At 41.7% G+C, this 22,881-nt stretch overlaps 1 protein-coding gene across 1 annotated transcript in view; it reads right to left on the minus strand.

Moving 5' to 3' along the window:
- LOC147605161 (alpha-1,4 glucan phosphorylase L isozyme, chloroplastic/amyloplastic-like) overlaps positions 1-6,731 on the minus strand; it is a 148,135-nt gene extending 141,404 nt beyond the window's left edge. The window contains 2 exon segments of the mRNA XM_086794326.1: positions 5,889-6,130; positions 6,200-6,731. Coding sequence (XP_086650452.1) covers positions 5,889-6,130; positions 6,200-6,443 — 486 coding nt within the window. The 5' untranslated portion in view covers positions 6,444-6,731.
- Between the last annotated feature and the right edge of the window lie 16,150 nt (positions 6,732-22,881).

The raw sequence follows: 22,881 nt of genomic DNA on the forward strand, positions 1-22,881 counted from the left end.
GTTGAGCCCGCAGCTGGAGTAGAGCCCCCGCAACAACAAGAGGCTCCACGATCTATTCGAGTACCCAGGTGGTTGTTGGACACCCTTCGGGAGTCAGGTGTCACGGAGTTACCCTTCGAGTGGACCACAGAGGACGGCCCTCGAAGATCACGCAGAGTCCGAGACAAAAGCAATACAGCGGAGCATCTTCAGGTAAACTATGCTTTGAAGTCTCGTATTATGCGAGACAAGGAGCCCACTTCCGTCAAGGAAGCCCTTTCACAAGATACTTAGAGGAAAGCCATGTAAGTGGAACTTAATGCCATCGAGAAGAACAACACATGGGAGTTGGTACCGAGGCCGTCGAAACGGTCAGTCATTGGTGTCAAATGGGTCTTTAAGACCAAATATGCGTCAGATGGGTCAGTGGACAAACACAAAGCCAGACTTGTGGCTAAAGGTTATGCTCAGCGACCAAGCATCCACTACGAGGATACCTTTGCACCGACAGCACGGATGTCCACAATTCGGACCGTTCTTGCCCTTGCTTCTTCTCAGAGGTGGCCCGTTTATCAAATGGATGTAAAATCTGGTTCCTTAATGGTGACCTGCAGGAGGAGGTGTATGTTGAGCAGCCTCCAGGCGTTGTTGTTCCAAGATCAGAAGGGATGGTTTACAAGTTACGTAAGGCCTTGTATGGTCTTAAGCAGGCTCCCAGGGCTTGGAATCAGAAGATTGATTCCTTCTTTGTTCGGACTGGATTTCAGAGATCGGTTGCAGATCCTAACCTGTATCTCTTTCGGGAACGCGGCATGGTTACGATTATCATTCTTTATGTGGATGATCTCATTCTCACCGGCGGTCATGTGGAGCACATTGGTGTGACGAAGGCTGCCTTGTCAAAGGAGTTTGAGATAACCGACTTAGGCTTACTCCACTTCTTTTTGGGATTGAAGATCTGGCACACCCAGAGGGGGGTTTTTGTCTCTCAGCGCAGCGGTATGTTCATGAGTTGCTTGAGGCCTTTGGGATGGAGAACTGCAAGCCTATTACTTCGCCGACGGACCCAAACACAAAGTTAACCGTTAATGATCCTTGTGAGCCAGTCGATGCCTTGCAGTACCGGAAGTTGGTTGGTTCATTGATCTGGTTGCTGAACACCACATTGGACTTGAGCTTCTCCGTGGGGCTGTTGAGCTCTTTTATGCAGACACCATTGAAGTCTCATTGGGACGCAGGATTGCGGATCTTGTGGTATCTGCAGAGTACGAAGGATCTAGGACTCTTTTACACAGGAGGGGATGGAGTTAGACTCCAAGGTTGGAGTGACTCAGATTGGGGAGGAGATCCAGACACAAGGAGATCTACTTCAGGATACAGTTTTACCCTTGGCTCAGGAGCAGTTTCTTGGAGCAGTAAGCGGCAGCCAACTATTGCCCTATCTTCGACAAAGGCAGAGTACCGGGCTGCTTGTGGTGCTGCTTGCAAGGTTGTAAGGTTGCGGAGGCTACTAGGCGAGATTGGGTTTCCACATAAGGAGCCCACAGTCATCCAGTGCGATAACCAGAGTTGTATAGATATTGCTCGGAACCCGGTCTTCCATGCCCGGACCAAGCACATAAAGATACAGTATCACTTTGTACGTGAGAAGATCTTGGCTGGTGACATCTTGCTCCTTTATTGTTCGACGGAGGACAATGCGGCGGACCTCTTCACAAAGTCTCTACCTCAGGCTACGCTCAGGCGGCATTCCAGCTCCCTTGGGTTGATTTCACAGCCAGGAGCTGAGGGGGTGTTAGAAGTCGTCTCCTGTCTTAATCAGACACCAAGGCCTCTGTTGTGGGTGTGCCCGCCCTGTATAGGTGTTTTATCATTTTTCCTCACTCCCCGTATTTTTTCCCCATTTTTTCCCATTTTTCCATGGTGTGGGTGGATGCCACAGGCTGGCAAGAGCCTCTGATGCTAGCCGACTGCACTCTTGTGTACCTGGAGCTGGCCGACTTGATCAGGAGGGGTCGAAGTGTTTTTCTCTGCTGGCCAACTGGCTGTGCCCAATCATGAAGGGCTGGTGGGACATTATGCGCTGGCAGACTGCACTCATGGGGCCATATAAATAGGCCCCATAATTCCCACATTGTATTCATTCAGTTTTTCCCGGGATCTTGTGTATAGAGAAGAGTTTACACGCCTATCTCTCTGTCTTTCTTGCCCCATAATTCCCACATTGTATTCATTCAGTTTTTCCCGGGATCTTGTGTATAGAGAAGAGTTTACACGCCTATCTCTCTGTCTTTCTTGAGCTGTCTATTTTCTGCACTCTACTTGCTCTTGTGGTCTCAAGTTTGGTTATCATTTCCACTGCGTATTTTGACAACTGGACGATTATTAAGAAAGTGTAATGTGGATCTAGAATATTAGATCATGAATATTGATCAGATAAATGATAACACTTTCTTGATAAAATTGTGGTTAACTACCATAATCATAGAAAGACCCATTTGAATCAACCAGAGCATCCAGCTCATTCCAATTAATGTAACAATTGGTTCGTGCCACAAAGAACAGGTCAAGGGATCCTTCCTTTTGCCAAAGGAAGGGCCCTTAAATGCCTAGATCACCTTACATCAACACTGAAAGATCCTTGACAATTTCAAAGATGTCCAAGGACCCTTTTCATTGGACTCTCCCTTATCTCAAGTGTCACATAGCTCCACTTCTTCCACACACTACACTAGGAATGATGAAAATGTTGACAAGGGATATGATGAGATCATCCAAAACACATAGGAGATAGACAAGAAGAAGCTTGTTCCATAAATTTGTATGTCAAAATCTTGATGCCAAACTCTTCCTTCCAAAAAAATTGATGTGTAGTATCTGAGACATGATAACCACCATGATCATGGGCCATAATAGCCATAGTCCTGACTCCTAAGTCATGAAAATGGGTTAAATTTCCTGTTTTTACCTACATGTATAGAATGCTTGTAGCTATTTAAAGGCCCTATTTCTTTGAGAAGTGTGGGGTTTGCAACAGAAAGTATCATTTTAGAGCATTAACTACTTCACCAAGCTCGGAAGCTCAGAGGCAATACGGTATTGAGAGTACGAGTAAGTAGATGTTTTGGCTTGTAATTCAATCAAGCAATCAGCAAGAAAGCCCCTCAGTCACCTTTTCTCCTGCAAAATACTCTTGCAAAGGTAGAAAAAAATGCCACTTCAAGCTCATGTTCAGTTGATGCTGGCACACATTGACCACACTGCCATTGCATGGAGGGATAAAAATCACGGAGCACTGGTGACAACTGCCAAAAGGGGAGCATGAAAAAGCACACCGCCTGTGCATATTTGGCTGCGAAAGCCAGGGTGCATGGGCTGTAGAAGAAGCACCAGGGGCTGCTTGTGCTTTAATGGTCAATGGCAGAGGCTGAGCACAGGCTTTTGCATGCAAGCAGTTGGATGCTAGGGGCATAATGAAGGTGAGATGATGCAGCGCTGTAATATCAAATGCATCCTACAGCTTTGGACCTAAAAGAGTACGAGTGCTCAGACCATGGACATGATCCTGAAAGTGAGTAACAGAGAACACGAACTGAGAAATTCATGTTTAAAAACACCTTGCAGCCTGTTGCTTAAACAAAGCGATGAAAAAAAAAGCACATATCTTTCAAGCCTTTGAGTGCAACAAATGGGAATTTTGAAATTTCCTTCTCCCTGCATTTAGGGTGAAACATCAACATAGTTGAGGGAACCATCCAAGAGCTTGGAAATGGAAAAAGTAAGCATTCAGCCATTGAGATATGAAATTCATCCAAGACTCTTTTGAGAACCAAAGTTGGTAAGGTTCAAATGATAGCTAATTTTGTGGGAATTGCAAATGGTACATTACAATGAGAGGATACAATAAGCAAGCCGTAGACCTCCGGGTGCTATGAAAGTGCTAACGGAGAAAGGAGGATAACAGAAGACTTGCAGAAGCACAAAGCTAACTTGTATTAACCCCAAGAGCCCACAAGCCCAAATACACTCCATTGAACAGATAGGAGTACAAATGGCTGTCTGGAATTTACAAAAAACCAACACTCCATAGAAGCCCAAATTGATGGAGATCACTGCTTTTCCCCAGACACTGGCTCCAACTTCCAACACATAGAACTTGGCTGCTTGATTGCTGGAATAGAAGCCCACTAACTGATCGATTGCTGAATGAGGGGGACTGAGGACCTGTTTATTGGCTAGAGCCCCTGGCCGTTCAATTCGAAGCTGTTAGGCTGCTGGTGTGGGCTTTCGACTCCTCACAGTCGGCTGGTTGATTAGCTGAAACATACTTAGTTTAACCTTGACATTAATGTTGTTCTTTTTTGCTTGTCAGCCATGCTGCAGTTGGCCTGGCCGTCGGCACCCAGCCTGCCCACAAGGTGCAGGTGGGTCACATTCTACCCCACTAGAATGGTCCTCAGCTGCATAGCCTCCTCATAAACTCTCAAAAATGGGCAAGACTTGTCTGTGAACTCGTCCTCGTCCAAAAAAACCACCTACTAAATGGGATGAGCTTCGAATTTGAGGAGATTTATGACAAGAGCCTCATTTGTACAGATGAACTAAGGGACTCCACCCAAGGATCACTAATACACAAGCATAAACAAGATTAGTACAAACAAAGAAGGGTGCAAGCAAGCTCACCACCCAACTGTACGATGTTCACGTCCGCAAACCTCCCCCGAGCCAGGGGCTAAGGTTCCAATCCACGAGTACATGCCAGTCAACCTTGCCATCCATACCACTAGTGCCTGCCCACAGGGACCCTTGGCAAGACTACCCGCGATCCGCCGTGTCCATGGTAGGAGTAAGACTCTTGGTCCATGTCCAGTCCACAATGAATCAATAATAACCCAAAACTCACTTAAATAGTGCTTAACGTTGCTGTAAATAACAATCCAATCATAAATAGCCATAACCTTGGATTTATTAAATCTGAACCTATCAAATCATAGCCACGTATCAAGGAACCAACTCAACTGAAGTTGTTCCTCTAATATATGACCGTGGAAATGAAATCAAGTTTAGACCTATCTATCAAATCCACAAGGAACCAGCTGAGCTAAAGTTGTTCCTCCAACATACGATGATGGGAACAACATAGAAAAAACAGAACCTTCTCAAGTCCTTGAAGAACATAAACCATCCTTCAATCCTCCAATTCCTCATGGAATTGGAAACCTGAAATTGCCAAGACAACTATCTGCTAGCTACAACAACATATCCATCCTTTCCAAGATCTATTAAATCCTCGTACCTAGGGGATATCATACCCCGCTCTCAGAGACTATTGGGTTTTAACCCAATTCCTACCCAATATAATCTAACTATTGCCAGAACTATATGCTCGGTAGTATCATAGGCAAACTCAACCATAGGGTTGAATTTAGAGGTGCCACTAAGTTCATCCACAATTTACCAAACTGAGCCCCAAGCTTTACAACTTGCATATGTATTAACTGTCGATCCAAGAAGCATTTTCAAAGCACGCTTGTGACTAATTGTAGCCACTTCATAGGCTAAGGTTACAGACTCTAGCAGTGCGTTGTCTCCACCAAGTCTACACATAGTTCATGGTAAACTGTACGAAGACAACCATGCACCTACATTTACAGTAAGCCAATGCTAAAGAAGTAGCAGGGTAAATAATTGCTGGGTAATTTTACTTTTAACATATGTAATTGTCCCTTGGTAAGTTCATGATGTTCATAAAGTACATAATTACTTGTTAGCACCCTAAATTCCAGGCTACCCACTAAGTAAGGCCTGCTGTTACTCATAAGGGGGAGATCATATTCAAAGAATTCCTGACTTGAAATGGCAAATGCGTTCTTCTGCTGCCAAAAAAATTCGAGACAAGGATACCTCACCTGCAGGAATTCCATGGAAAGGTAATACGCCTGCTTGGGATTTGCAGTCTGGAAGAGCTCGTACGTCTTGTTCCACCTCTCTATCAGGGTATCGCGTATGCTTTGGGCCGTGGCGAAGTAGGCTGCCGGCATTTCGAACTGGAGAGGGGAAAAGCAAGGCGTATACTCGGCATGGTAAGCGATGTTAGAAGCAATGGACACGGCATCACTAGAAGACGGACTTCGATGTGCACCAGCCATCCCTGCATCATCCACTTAGGGCTGACATTGCAATGCTTGACAAACAACCATGAGCAGAGGACGGCACGTACCGTTTTCCTGAGATTGCTTTGGCTTCGGCTCGCTTGCCACTGCCTGAATCGTATAAGGGCGCGATAAGGGCGGGGACCTGAGTTGAAGGAGGCGGAATGCGGACAAGCCTCCGCTGCGTCCATTCCAGAGCGTGGAGAGACGGCGGGAATTCTCATTCTCCCGGCGCTGGCGCCACTGCTGCTCCTCCTGATGGTGGTGATGGGGGAGGAGGAGGGACAGGCACGAGGAGGTCGCTGTTGCCATCGACAACCGTATCTAGCAAATCACGGGGCTCTCTCTCTCTCTCAGATTCACGTGCTCTTTACGTCGGACAATGACGGACCGCTGTTGCGATCAGACTTCCTCCAAGAGGCTGCACACAACAGAAATGGCGGACGGTAGCGGCATGCAGAGGAGAAAGTGAGGAAGTAGCGATCGTTTTGAGACGCGGGGGGATTCGAGCTTGAAGAAGATCAACAGTCGCGAAATATCTTGTGTTTTTTTTTGCTGAGGTTTTTGTGAAAGTATTATCCATGACAACCTTGATTTCCATCATCATCAACTTTTGTGAAAGTATTCTTCAAACCTTGATTTCCATCATCATCAACTTTTGTGAACGTATTATTCAAACCTTGATTTCCATCATCATCAACTTTTGTGAAAAATATTATTCAAACCTTGATTCATGATGACCCCCCGTGTTCGAATCTTGGGTTGTGTCTCGATTGTTCCTAGCACAGTTGCTAGGTTCGAATCTTAGTTTATGTCTCGATTGTTCCTAGCACAATTGCTAGGTTCGAATCTTAGTTTATGTCTCAAGGGTTCCTAGCATAGTTGCTAGGTTCAAATCGTGGTTTGCGTCTCAAGAGTTCCTAGCATAGTTCCTCGTCAGTGCAATTCGAGCCTTGAAGAAGGTTCACCACTCACAAAATATCTTGTGCTTTTCATGAGGTAGTCATTTCCATCATCATCAACTTTTGTGAAAGCATTAGACATTTTCTCGTCTTTTCTCTTTGTTTATTTATATTAGGTTCTAACCCTAGACTTGGATTCCTTTATGGACTATGTGAGTTGTTTGATTTACTACCCCCATCACCCATTGTGTCATTTGCCATGTCCGCACTTATGTAAATGTTGCCCACCATTGCTCCCTTATCATTATTAGGGAGGCTTGCTTACCCAAGGGATAAGCACTAAAAGAAAAATTATCTAATCACAATCAACCACAACAAATGTTATGGGATGAAGGCTCCATAACCATTTGTATAGACATACAAAAAGTGTTTACACACTAGATGGTTGCTCATCACACAACACTTACGAAAATGTGCACTAACTAATTTTTGACATGTGTGGTAGATAAGGTAAATTAAATCAATACAGTGGATCCCAATTCCGCCTAGTAATTCCATGTATAAAAGTAATTTCATGGGAAGAAAGCAATTCCATGCCATGCAATTAGATTTAATTTCACATGGAATATCAATGAGTTCCATGGAAAGTCCTTAAATCCATATGGGAAATCCTTAAATACATGCCATGGAACACACAACTCCATGGGAAATCCTTCAATCCATGCCATGGATTAGCCCTTTAGTTTTGTGCTTTAGAATCATGTATAATTCCATGCAAGGAATTGACCACCTAAATCTACAGGTGTAGTTCATGTACGTAAAATTGTCAGTTCCACATGTATGACCATGGACATGGCATTACACACCATAGATTAATTATTTCACATATCTAAGTTCAACATGTATGATCGCTCGTTGTACGAGTCTCACTTCCATGGAATTATTAATCTAGGTGTACGACCATGGAATTACTATATTCCATGTGAAACAACAAAGTGATGTACAAGTTCCACATGTTTGGGATCCATGTTTACAGTCAACCAACTATTCCATGCATAGAATTGGCTTATTCCTCATATGGAATTACTATATTCCATGTGTAACAATAGAGTGATGTACGAATTCCACATGTTTATCCATGTTTACGGCGGTTAACCAACTATTCCATGCAGAGAATTGGCTTATTCCTTATACGGAATAGGGACTTAATGTAGCACTTAAGGTATCAAAAGTTTAGCAGAAGTAACAAGGGAGCATCTTAAGCTCGCCCCCACTAATAGGGCTTAATGTAGCACTTAATAGGGCTTAATGTAGCACTTAAGGCATCAAGAGTTTAGCAGAAGGTGGTCCGAGAGAATATCAAAATTGAAAGTGCACAGTGAGTTCAATGTTGATGAATATACACAAGAGACATAAATGTAATTAAAGACACTTGGTAAATGACAAATATGAGACTGAGAAGTAGAGTAAAATCTTGGTACAAACCATACAAAGTGTACAAATGCTTAGAGAGACTTGAGTGACTTAGAGCTTACAAAACCAAAATTACAATGGCAAGAGTGTGAAAACGGCCTATTTATAGGTTCACACTATGCCACATGTGAAGATAGTGATGCTTCTTTGTCAACCACCCAGTCCCTATCTAGCTCCTCGATCGTCATCCACAGGATTCTTGAAAAGCAGTTTTGCCTTTATTGCTTCCAGCAATGCTCTTTGTTGTCTCTATCCACCCTTCCTCTAGGTTCTTCCAATCAGGACACAAAAAGGATCTCAGTCTCTTTCTTGATGTTATCATCTACCTCTATGTTCTTTTGTCCCTACTATCCTTGGTGGAAGTTGACAAGTAATAATTTTTGCTTGGAGCATTTGGTTATTCCAACTAGCTTAGTGGTGAGGCAATGCCACACATCACCCTGCCATTTCATCTCTTTGTGCACCACTTCAAACTATTTGCCAATAAGATTTTCCTTGGCTGTTAAAACCCTAAGATCTCTCTAGATAATTGTTATGCATAAACATGCATAAATCCGGCATAAACTCATCCACCCAACCACCCCCAAGCCCAAGGGATGCACACATGAATTATAAATGAAATACATCATACCTCTACCTTTATGTCCCATACCATCAAGAGGTATAACTCCAATCCAATAGCATGTAGCTATAGTGTGAAATGGTAGGTGAGTAGATATGGACCTCTACATAAGAGACCATAGCCTAAGCCTCCAAGCTTGTTGAAATTTAAGCATTGAAATTTAAGCATAATGATGAGCTATGGTGGATCAAACACTAGAATCAACATCATTAACAAAGTGATTAGCAAATGATTAAGACGTAATTAGTGAATAATTAGCAAATAGATTAATGTAGGCATGGATACTCAAAAACCAGTAAATTCTCATTAGGGCTATGCCTCAATTTATAGAGTTTACATCAAGCATCAAATCCCATTGATTTCTCCATGATTCACTCCCAGAATATCTCCACCTTTTGCCTGATTCTCTCCACCTCTTCTCTTTTCCCTGAATATCTCCCAGAATATCTCCACACTCCTAAATTCTCTCATGCTACCCTTTATTCTCTCCCAGTAGATTCTTCTCACCTTTTCACAGGTTCTTTCACAATTACATCTTCTCTTTTACAACCTCTATCCAAGAGCTTGTTCCCACACACACCCTATTCACTTGTATATTTCAACACCTCCCCTCAAGTGAATAATCCTAGCACACCTGGACCCTGTATCAAGTTTCCTTCTTACTTGACACTCCGCGACCAGTGCCTCAAGTCCCTAAACTCCATAGTCCTTGACACTCTCTCTCTCTATGTGTCCAAGGCTACTATAAGTGCCCGCGACCTTGACTAAAGTGCTCACACATACATCTACCACGTGGCCTACATCATTGGTGGCTCAGAGGTGGTTTTACTTTGTTGGGGTAGGTTACATTGGGTTGTGGGGTCTCTCTCTCTCTCTCTCTCTCAGAGATTTTCACATGGCTCCTCACTCTTTGGAGCCTCACATCTTCTCTTGTCTTCAGTCTTCTTGTCGTGGCAGCTTCTCTCCACGCGTCTGTCTCTTCTTTCAATCTTCTTGGGGCAGCTTCTCTTCTCGTGGCAGCTTCTCCTCTCGTGTCCATGTCTTCCTTCAGATCTTCTTCTCGGTGTGGATCCTCTTCTTGGAAAGAGATATTCTTCTTCTTTCATAGCTGGGCCATGAGCTTGTCCGTCATGTCTTTTTGCTCCATGTGAGCAACATGTTTCAATGTTTTGCTGACAGTTCTTTTGGGCTTTTTCTGTTTATCTTGTGTCATTATGCAATGCAAACCCAAATTTATGCGGGAGGTCTTACCTCTTACCTTATTCTGGACAAGGGCAGTGTCTGTTCCCATTTTTACACTGATGCAATGTGCCCAATACATAATGCGTATAGCATTCATTCTCATGCACATTCCAAATGCAACTCTGGCTGTGAATAATCTTGATTTTGAGTGAGATTTACAGGCATTAACCAAGGGTTAAATGCAAAATGATGATTATCACAATTTTATCAGCACAATTTTACCAGAAATTACATTAAATCAAGGGTAACCAATTTGTACGGGATGGTTGGAGTATCAAACCAACTCCGATTTTCAATCTGAAGTTATAGGGATCTATATCAGATACCTAATGGTTAATTTGAACCCTCAGTTGCACCAAAATACAGTGATTAGCACTGATTAATCACTGATTAGCAAATTAATCCACTGTTTTGTGTGCAAAAAACAAAGTATGCGGGGAGTCCAGATCTGGTGCCTTCCACTTCAAATGAGCTCAAATGCTTTCAAAGGCATCAATAGCAATGAGTCTAGTAGAGGATTAAGCCAAGAAACACAAGATTTGACCAAATATTGAAAGCTTAATCTCTGTTTTACCAGTCACCTGCAGATTTGATGAAGAGCTTGGATCTCACTGTAGACTTGATGAAATTGAATTCTGTCTTCACCAGCTTGTAGAGCATGCTTGATTACCCCTTGGGCTAAGAGGAATTGAAGCAAGTTGATTTGATGAGCATAAGATCTGCAAATCTGTCAGAAAAAACTACGCTGAAAAAAACGTGGAGTTCTCCTGAATGCGCCGGCGGTTTGCTGCGTTTTCTTGATGGGCTTGAAGCCAAGGATGTTAGCTAGCTTGTGTTAGAAGCACAAGACCTAATTTTGACTGTGCAAGAAGAATGGAGTCCTCCACTGGCTGGGGGTGAAGGGGAGAAGTGAAAACTCACTAAAATTTTGATTATTTGCTAATTTTCTATTAATCCTAATTAATTAACTAATGGGCTCATAAATCTGATGGATTCTAGGCATGGCTCTGATACCATGTTGAAATTTAAGCATAATGATGAGCTATGGTGGATCAAACACTAGAATCAACATCATTAACAAAGTGATTAGCAAATGATTAAGACGTAATTAGTGAATAATTAGCAAATAGATTAATGTAGGCATGGATACTCAAAAACCAGCAAATTCTCATTAGGGCTATGCCTCAATTTATAGAGTTTACATCAAGCATCAAATCCCATTGATTTCTCCATGATTCACTCCCAGAATATCTCCACCTTTTACCTGATTCTCTCCACCTCTTCTCTTTTCCCTGAATATCTCCCAGAATATCTCCACACTCCTAAATTCTCTCATGCTACCCTTTATTCTCTCCCAGTAGATTCTTCTCACCTTTTCACAGGTTCTTTCACAATTACATCTTCTCTTTTACAGCCTCTATCCAAGAGCTTGTTCCCACACACACCCTATTCACTTGTATATTTCAACAAAGCCCCCAAGCCCCCAAGCCCCCCTTGAGTGTGCCCCATGCCCCTATTATATAGGAGGGCCCTCAAGTGACTCTTGACCCTCCATTTCCCATGTGTGACCCTTGGATGCCTAACCCTAACCTTAACCCTTAAGGTTAGTCCTAACCCATGCTCCACTAGAGCTTGTTCCCATGCTCCCATGCTCTCATAAGCCTAATGTGGGTTAGCCTCCTAGTATATGCACACATGATGTGCATATAACATACTTCCCCTCTCTCAAAACATTGCACTCTTGCAATGAAAAGAAGGAGAACTGTGCTGAACAATCTCAACCGACTCCCAAGTCGAATGCTCAATTTTCCTATCTTTCCACTTAATTTTAACCTCAGGGATTAGTTAACTAGAAAGTTTCCTTTCCATGAATTCAAGTACCTTATTATGTTCATGTGGAACATAGGATAAATCTTCGACTTCAATGAGTTCTTGAGGAGTAATTGTGTTATCCTCACCTCCTAGTTTCCTTTTTAATCTATTGATATGAAAGACTGGATGAACTCTAACAATTGGAGGTAGTTTTAGTTCATATGCAACCGTGCCAATCTGATATATAAATCGAAATAGACCACAATATCTAGGAGATAAATTCAAACAAAGTCTCAGAATCTTTAGGAATATTAAAATAAACCAATGCTCCTAGTTTAAAAGACCAAGATGAGCGTCCCCTATCAACATAAAATCGTGCCCTATCTTGAGCACTCCTGATAGAATCCTGAGTTTCGGTGAGCATTTCTTGCATATCACGCAAGAAATCCCTCGATGCATCAAGCTCGATGTCCTTAAGACAGACATCAATAGGTGCCCTGGGTTGATACCCATACATAAGCATGAACGGACTAAAACCAATAGCCGTACGTTTAAAACTGTTATAGGCAAATTCCATCATTGGAAGATATTTTTCCCAATATGATGATTTTCTAGAGACATATGCACGAAGCATATACTCTACAATCTGATTCATATGCTATGTTTGCCCATCAGACTGCGGATGATCAGAGCAATTCACATTCAAAGTAACTTCCTTGTTGTAAACCATTCGGAATAAAGTAGGAAAACATGGCATTATAACAGCAGGAACCAGGGATTCATCGGCGCCCCGACATACCCACATCTGCACATGGAATAATCGACGTCCTGAGTTACCCATATCAACATAGAGAGTCATCAGCATCTCGACGAGTCACATATGTCCATCCGTAAACTATCAGGTTGACTATATAAATCACCTAAAGTACGGAACTAGAGAAAGAAATGCCCACAAAGGAAGAATCCAAATTTCCTTATTCAAATACCCGACGAGATTACACTCATCAATACATGCAAGCTATAGATAAAAGAAGTTTATCTAGAGAATGCCCATAATATAACTTTTAGTGAATTTAAAAAATGAGATTGTCAGTGAATGTTGAGATCAACATGCTAAGTGATGTAAGCAAAGTAAAGCAATAATCTTGAGCAACAATCTTAAGTGATGTAAGCAAAGCAAAGCAACATGCTAAGTGATGTAAGCAAAGCAACAATCTTGAGCCCAAATTATCCCATAAGATAATATATGTGGCGGATCACTAGCGTCCCATACCACCATGATACCACCCATACATACCTTAACAATTTGAAAACTCCCTAGTATGTCGTCTAGGAAATATGAATAAAATCCTGTATAAAAGGAATAAGATGGCCTTATCCTAGACTTTCACATACTAAAATTTGTCTCTATATACCTCAGACTACATCAAGGAATAATTCTTTCCAAGTACATCATTAGAAAAGAATTTTGAATTATTGGCGCCTTTCTAATGATAACTACCCAATAAACAACAAAGTTAGGGTAGAAAAATAACTCACCTAGATACATAAGCAACTAGGTATCCGAGTTGGAATATGTACAAGAGTACAAGGAACATAGTCCAAAATTACGTGCAAAAAACGAAGGCAAATGCTACCTTCAAAGCACATGAAATTATCCAAAAGATCAAAAGATCCTTATAAAACCATGGATAAAATCATAGAAGCTCCTCGCATCCATGAAAACCATAGTTGATCATAAAAATCAATGCATACCATCTACTGGGACATTAATCATGCCAAAAGAAGCATTAAAATTGGTGGCCAACTCATCAATCCCCGGAGTATATGAACGTGGTGTCGTTCAAGCAAAACTCCAAAGTAAGCAAGTGAAACACATGTGTGTAGCACTCAATAAAAAACCCCTAGACACAAGTGATCTAGGCAGAACTTGATGAGTCCATATAAAACTTGGAAAACATCCAATAAAATCCACTAAAATAAACCGATCAACTGACCCATGATAGAATTTGTCTTAGGCTTGAGAAATTAAGCACAAACCACACTTAAATAAGTGCAAAATAAATTATCATGGAAAAGTGTCAAAGGTGAAACACACTTTAAACGACGCAGATTATAGCCATCAAAAGAAATTAAGAAACATGTCCAAAAAGAATGGTTAAACAATGGTAAAAAATCATGAAAACATCGTTTAGAATAAATTCAAACAGAAATATCTACTAATACGAGGTATAATAATATTAATAATATGCGAATAACCCGCATTTATCTAATGTCAGCACGAGAAAACGTACTTCAACATTAAATAACCCTCGAAAATATTAAATTCTCGAGAAAAAGAATTATCATAATTTTTTTCTAATTTCTCCTAATTTAATAGCGCCTCAAAATTCGATAATTTTGAATTCCACGAAACCTATCTTATGGCATTCCAAACCTATATTTTTCCAGAAATTTTTTAGCAATTAAATTTGCCAAAATACCATTGATATTTTAAAAAATACCAATTTCTAGGATTTCTAAAAATAAATTCTAAAATATTCCTAATTTTTCCTGAGAATCCCATCGTTCACAAAATTTCTCCCTACTGAATTTCAGCAGAAAATCGGCAGAAATTTGATCGCATACCCATGGAAAAACCCACAAAAATGTATAAAAAAATATATTTTTAACTATAAAAATGCTCTAAATTTTTTTAAAAAAAATTCCTTAAAATTCTAGAAATTTAGGGAATCCATTCTACCAAAAATATCCACATTAAAATATGTAGTATTTTTGTAAAAATTTCCATTAATGCTTATTTTAAACCACAAAAAATAGAAAAAAATAGCATTAAACTCACAGAATTCCCTCGCAACATCGATTCGGCACTAGGGGTGCAAAAATTCAAAAGCTATTCTAAACTTCTTTTCAGGTATAGTGCCTTGAAGATCTTACCTCGGAGAGTATTCACGTGTGAGATTGACTCCGATCCATCGAGCAATAACTAAACCTCTTTGGCAATGGACTCAAGATTGTTGGCGGTGTTAATGGTACATACCTTCCAAGAGTCACCCATGAAATGTAGAGGATATTCTGGTGGCTTATCCAAAAGTTGGATGTTGGCTTTTCAGACTCATTATGGACATTATCCAGGACACTCTCTAAATTGGCCAATTTATTTTGAATTTTTGAAAACTTTTGAAGGCTCCACCTCTAGATAATCTTACATAAGAAGAAGGTCCTTCTAAGAAAGTAAAGAAGGAAGAAATTAGTAGTTAGGAGATAGGCGATAGATATATAGAGGGATAGAGAGAACAGTAAACAGAGAGTTAGTCTGAAACAGAATAGCATTGTACAAGTTTAACAATAATACAGAGTGCTTAAGCATCATTTATTGTGTACTGTCTGAGTGAGTGAGTGAGCTTTTGTAGTTCTGTGTGCATTCTTTGTTTTGGCTGACGGCTTATGAGTTCTGAACTGATTGGGCTTAGGCAGTTATGATAAAATTACTTCTAACCAGTGGGGTAAATGTCTTGCCCATCGGATTGACCACTAACATTTTGGCAATCTTGTTGCCTTCACTCTCACCATTTCTCTCACGAAGGAAACATTCTAGCATAGCACTCCAAAAGGGGGGAGGAACATCTTGTAGAAGCAATAGTAAGACAGTTCATTACCTAGTCCATATGCAGAATCAACTGCACACCAGTTGCATGCCCCACTCGACTTGGCAAACACTCCACATCTCCCCATAATTCATTAGCATCAAATGGCTTACCAAGGGGAAACAACAAATACCCAACCTGCAAGGGTAAAAAGGCTGATGACCCTGACACACGTCACAAAATTTTAGGCTGTGTGGAAGGTAAATCACACTCGCACCAATGTTCTTGATGAAAGGAAGAGGAGGGACCAGTTATAGGCCACATTCGAGGATATACCAATTGAATGGGCGTCCCAGTATGACCGGGACCACTTCCACATCTTTTATGCACTAAAAGAAACATTCCTCAAAAGTTTCGGAACTGTCAAAACTAACTCTGAACTGTAGGATAAGCTACAAAGTTTGAAACAAAAGATGCTGGGCAGTGGAAGATTATGCAGCCAAGTTTCGCACTCTACGTGCACGACTTTCTTTGGTTGATAGACCATCTGAAGAAGTTCTTGCGAGACTGGTTCCTACATGGTCTCAACATTGCGACTGGTTCCTACATGGTCTCAACAAGAAACCAAAATTGATGGTGGCACCCACCAACATCGATAGTGAAGGGTTCAACAGGCTCATGGAAGCTAAACGAGTGAAACATAACATGGGCTTGGAAAAGAAGTCCAAGAAAAAGAAAAGCAAGAAGTACGACTCTTCAGATAGTGACTCCGAAAGCGAGTCGGAATCAGAAGACTCACAGCTGGAGTCAAAAGTTGAGGAGAACACTAGCCATAGCAAGAAGACCAAATGCAAAGGCAAGAAGGATGAGATGGATGTCTTGGCCAAGAAGGTCGCGAAGAAGCTTGTTGTGAACTTTGGTAAGACCTCAAACTCCTCTAAGTATCGAACATGTGTCTTCTACCCAATTTGTAAAAATGAAGGACATCTTAAAGAGGAATGCAAGATGCAGCCAACCTGTGCCATGTGCCAAACATTCACACGCCTGACCTCCAATTGCTGATACAATATTAGAAACAAGGTAGGCGTAGCTGTCTCAATGTAGTCACAATAGTAGCACAGGTGCTGCACTAACACCTTATCAACCTTACTATGGACAAGGGCAAGGCCAAGGAAGAGGGGGCGTTGGGCAGTCAGACGGGTTCCAATGTTATTACCGTTAGAAGCTTGGCCACTGGCGAAATCACTATCAGTTGTTTCAGAAGCACCACAATAAGTGTTGCAAGAAAATGTCGAAGTGGCAGATGCACCAGCAACATCCCTAAATGTCATTGATATCAAAGAGCTAGAAGGTGTACAGCCAGCTATAGCTGTCATCACTAGATCCCAAAAGGGAAAAGAGAAGCTAGCTATGTCAGATGAACCAGTTAGTCAGAAGGAAACTAGTATGGAATGGGAAAAACAAAAACAAGTCAGAGACTCAGTGACAAAGGAGATGTAAGAAGCACATAAAAGAAATAGGAAGAAAACCCTTCAGATCGGACAAAATCCAAGGGGAATAGATGGAAGCTCGGAGGAGGCAAAAGAATAAAAGCTGGAAGATAAGCCTCGCAAGGCGTTAGATAAAGAAGTGTCATGGGAGGATAATCCCCGCACGATGGCCATGATAATTGACCAAGGAAGCTACGAGAAGGTAAGCCTCGCAAGGTACAGGAAAAGCTAATAAATCGAAGGAAGAAGAGGAGCCCAGGTAGCCACAGTCAGCAGAAGACAGTGTGCTCAAGAAGCAGGTATAGCCTGCCCAAGAGCAACAGAATGCAGTGGGGTTAAACAAGTCCACAAAAAGAGCTCAATCAACAACAAGAAGCAACAATAAGGCAAAATTATCAAGCGTTGCATAAAGGAGACAATAGTATAAGTAACAAAACAAGTTTCTCAACAAAACAGCAAGCCATAGACAAACAAGTCCATAGAAAGAGTTCAATCAGCAACAAGAAGCAACAGTGAGGTGGAATCCTCAGGCGCTACTATGGAAAGGAGACAATAGCAAGCAACAAAACAAGTTCCTCAACAAAACAACAAACCACAAGAAAAGGCAGGACAATATGACATATGGGAGGATATGAAATGGTTAAAACTCGACATATCCCTTAATCAACTCTTTTCCTTAGTGCCCCAACTACAGGAGGAAATTGTTGAGCAATCTGCTAGGTCCTAAGGACGAGCACATTGGCTTATCTGATTCCTCCAGCAGTGAGTCCACTTTAGTGTAGAGTCCAACCCCAATGTTACCTATGGATGGTTGGGACCCCTAGGATTAGTCCGAGGGGAACACATTCAAATCATTGGATATGATTTCCCTATCATATTTCTTGTTCTTTGAATGGAAAATGAGGGATCGTACCTGATGCTGCTGGGAAGACCGTGGCTCGGGCAAGGCAAGATCAAACACGATTAGCACAAGGAGAAAATCACAATCAGAAAATGGAAAAAGAAGGTAAAAATCTCCACAAATCCCAAGAGGGAAGTGAATCCCTCTATCAGGCCACGGTATGCAAAAGGACTAAACATGCTGGAAGGGATTGAAGAAGATGAGGAGGAAAGAATCCTTAGAGAAAATCCACATCTCATATTCTTGTTCCAATTGGACATAGAAAAGATTATGTTGAAGTACTCAGTAGAAGTACTAAACATACAACCAAGCACAAACTGCAAAACTGACACAGAAGCAGTGTCAAAGGAGCAAATTAAAAAAGTTGAATCCTCAGGGAACGCAGAAGAAGACCCATCACCCAAAGGGCTGAAGGAATGAATGGAGGCAATGTGCTGCAAAGATAGGGAGGAGCAGCAATTCATTCGAGTACAAAGAAGAGTTCATGGAGCTCAATCTGGGTACAGAGGAGCATCTGCAGAGCCACTAAAAATCAGCGCAAAACTGGAAGAAGCAATGCAAAAAAACTTCAAGAACTACTGACCCAATGTAAAGACGTCTTTGTCTAGAGCTACAGAGATATGCCCAGTATTGACCCAAGCTTCTACCAACACAAAATAAACCTGAAGAAAGATGCGATTCCAATCACGCAACTATGGTATAGGATGAATCCCAAATACACTAAGCAAGTCAACAAGGAAATCAACAAATTGTTGAAAGTAGGATTAATCCAACCAATAGAAAAATAAACTTGGCTGAGCCCCAGTGTGATCATCCCAAAAAGAATGGCAAGCTCAGAGTTTGTGTGGATTATAGGAAGCTGAAGTAGCTACCATACCGACCCCATTTCCATTACCTTTCACATAGACTTGCTGGATGTTGATAGTAGTAGGCCACGAAATGTATTCTTTCTTGAATGGATTTAGTGGATACAACGAGGTTAGGATGGCACCTGAAGACATGGAGAATATTGCATTCATCATGGAGTGGGGAGCATTCGCGTTCAAATGTCATGACCTTTGGACTCCGGAATGCACCTGTAACATTTCAACGCATGGTATAATAAATTTTATATGATTATTTAACCAAATTCATGCGTGTGTTTGTTGATGACTTTAGCGTCTTTGGGAAGTGTGGAGCATCTGTACCAACTATGCCTATGCTTGGAGAGATGCAGGAAAACCAAGCTGAAGTGAACCTAATGAAGTGTGCGTTTGCTATGAGGGGCGGAGCTTCTTAGACACATAATGTCCAAAGAGGCCATTGTTGTCGATCCGACCAAGGTCACGAGACGATAAGCAAGTTGAATCCACCCCAGATTCTGAAGAAGCTCAACAGATTCTTGGGCCAAATCAAATAGCACAACCGATTCCTTAGGTACCTTGCTCTGATGTGCACACAACCATTGTACAGCCTCAGAAAGAAGGGGGCATAATTTCTATGGTTAGAAGAGCGCAAAAGAGCCTTCCAAAGTTTGAAGAAAATACTTGCCAGTGCACGGATAATCCAACCACTGAAATGGGACAAGACGTTCCATGTGTTCATCGTTGATGCATTAGACAAAACAATTGGAAGTGTGCTGATGCAGCAGACAGAAGAAGGGTGGTATAGGGCCATTTAGTATACTAGTCAAATGATGTTAAATGCCGAGAAAGATTGCAGCACCATTGAAAGGGAAGCCCTAGACTAATTTACTCATTCAATAAATTATGTCATTATCTGCTGGGAAATCACTTTGTGTTTCATGTAGATCATCAAGCCCTATTGTATCTAGTGAATAAGCCAAATCTGATCGAGAAGTTAGCAAGGTGGATGCTTCTATTGCAAAAGTTTCAGTTTACCATCGTGCACACTCATGATAATATAAATGTAGTAGTAGACTTCCTCATAAAAATAGACATAAGAGATGAGCCTACAGGGGTGGCTGATCATTTTCCAGGTGTAAACCTGTTTGCTATTCAGTCTGCACCCATGTAAAGAAATTGGTACTTTGACATGCTGTAGCTCATCTCACAGAAGGAACATTGCTTGCTGACATGAGCAGAGATCAATGAAAGAAATTGGCTTTCCGAAGAAGCAGGCATTACCTTGATATTTCAGGAGCTTTGTACAAAAAAGGCATTGACCAAGTTGTCCGGCCCCGCCGATGTGTGCCAGACCATGAACAAATAGTTGTGTTAATAGAAGCACATCAAGGAGTGTCAAGCGTGTTGAAATATATGATGTACAAGTGATAAAGGGTGAGAGAAAGAGGTCATGTAGGTGTGAACACACCCCAAATAAAGTGGGCATGTGGGTGGAAAAGGGATCTAGGGTTAGCCCAACCCTAGCCCTTGGTGAACCCTGTATAAAGGGCAGGAGGCCTCACTTTTTGTAACACAAGTAACTCAACACTTGAAGGTGAAGGTTAAGCCAACTTTGGAGTGGTTGAAATAGAAGGTAATATAAAAGCTTTCTATACATCTTGTGTTCTTGCTATCTCTCATATTATTGCTTCCATTGTGCATACTCCCCATAATTTTGACAAGGCGAGCACTACTCTGTAGAAACAACGAGTAAAAAAGTCTTGCAAGCAGGCTTATGGTGGCCTGCCGTACTTAAATATGCATGGGATCATGTCAATTAATGTGATGTGTGTCAACGGATCGAATAGCCATCAGCAACAATCGGATGCCTCATTAACCAGCCTTGCCACTTGAACCCTTTCAAAAACGAGAAATGGATTTTATATGACCATTCAAACCTTTATTAAGGAGGACTGGTAACAAATACATCCTCGTGTGGCAACAACTGACTACTACACTAAATGGGTGGAGACAAAAGCCCTCAAGGACAATGCAGCTTCAATAGTAGCCAAATTCTTGTACAAGAACATTATGATGAGGTTTGGATGTCCAGTGGAGCTGGTAAGTGACCAAGGAGGACACTTCATCAATGAAATGATTCAGAAACTGACTCAACAACACATGATACTACACAAAAAATTAACTATTTACTATCCGCAGCATGCAAATGGTCAAGCTGAATCTACAAAGCCGGTGCTGAAGTGAATCCTCATAAAGAAAGTCAATCAAAACAGAATAGATTGGGATGATAAGCTGCACTTTGCACTATGGGTGTTCCGGACAGCATACAAGGTAAGCACTGGGTTTACCCCATTCTCTTTGGTCTATGGCTTAGAGGCAGTAGTTCCAATGGAGTATGTTGTCCCAAGCCTTAGAATAGCCCTGACCAAAAGGCTGAGCCCAGAGGAATCAGTCAACTAGCGGATGCAACACCTCATATAGATGGAGAAAATAAGGCTACACAGTGCATGGGTGGGAGAGATCACTCAGAAAAGAAGAAAGAAATGGGTGGATAGAAACAACAAACACAAGATCTGTCAGGAGGATGACAAAGTACTATTGTTCAATTTAAAGCTCGGACCACACCCAAGTAAGCTCAAAATACGTTGGATGGGTCCCTATCAAGATAGTATATCAATTAAGCTCAAGCAAATTCAGGCTAAAAACATTAAGTGGTGAAACACTACCCAAGCCTGTAATAAACGGATTCAGACTCAGACCATATAGAGAAAGAAATGATGAAGGGTAGCAAGCAAGTAGTCAGGAGGAAGGGTAGCAAGCAAGTAGTCAGGAGGAGGACACAAAGGCAGACACGGTGGACTAGTGTGCATGATGGTGCCAATCCCCATCTATACAATGCAACCAGATGAAGACACGTGGACATGACTCCAACCGGTGACATTGAACAGAAAGAGAATGTATGATGAAAAGCAAAGGAATTTGAGTGTGGAGCAAAGAGTAATAAATACGGAACGCAAAATATGGCACATATATGTGGGAATCATGACATTCTTGGGAAGCTACCTCGCTTTTGGGGAAATCATCATGGGAAAGAGAAAATGCCTCGAAAATGGGCCCTCTACTATGACCAAACCCCACGACTCTCACCCTCCTCCTTGAATCAATTGCAACTTGCTCTCTCACTCTTTCCCACTGTCTCGCCATCTCAACTTTCTCACCATCACTTGTCTTTCCCCCTTCTTGTAAACCTCAGCAACTAGCATCAACCATGTTTAACAACACCCTATGGTTCATCATGAGTGGTTGTGCAGAAGGTCGAACTGTACGTCTTGGCAACAAAGAACTGGACGTGCCTGCATATAAGAAAACATCAAAGTTGAGGTGTAGCTGAGGAGTCATTAAACAACATAGTAAAAATGGTGGAAGGGCATAAGGTTGTGCCAGTCACACTAGAAAACATAGCCAAAATGTTTAATCTTCCTGCTAAAGGCATCACCAATGCGCCGACGCCCATGATATGAAAATTGAGAAGGAGCTCTTAAAAGTTGGTAAGGAATACTCTCTCGCCACATGTCATCCAAACATGCAAAAGTAATTTAAATTTTACCTAGATATGATATGTCTGCTCGCCCAAGAACACCAACATAAGTAGAACCAACTACAAACTATTAGCTAGATATGATATGTCTGCTCGCCCAAGAACACCAACATAAGTAGAACCAACTACAAACTATTAGCACAGCAGCAACAGAACGTGGCCAGAAGGTGAATTGGGAAGAAGCAATGGTGGTGACCAACTACAGACTGTTAGCAACAGAACATGGCCAGAAGGTGAATTGGGCGGTAATGGTGACCATAAACATGCAACATAAGCTC

Source organism: Cibotium barometz, chromosome 60 (genome assembly GCF_041138505.1).
Source record: "Cibotium barometz isolate CiBa-2024 chromosome 60, ASM4113850v1, whole genome shotgun sequence".
Taxonomy (NCBI): Eukaryota; Viridiplantae; Streptophyta; class Polypodiopsida; order Cyatheales; family Cibotiaceae; genus Cibotium; species Cibotium barometz.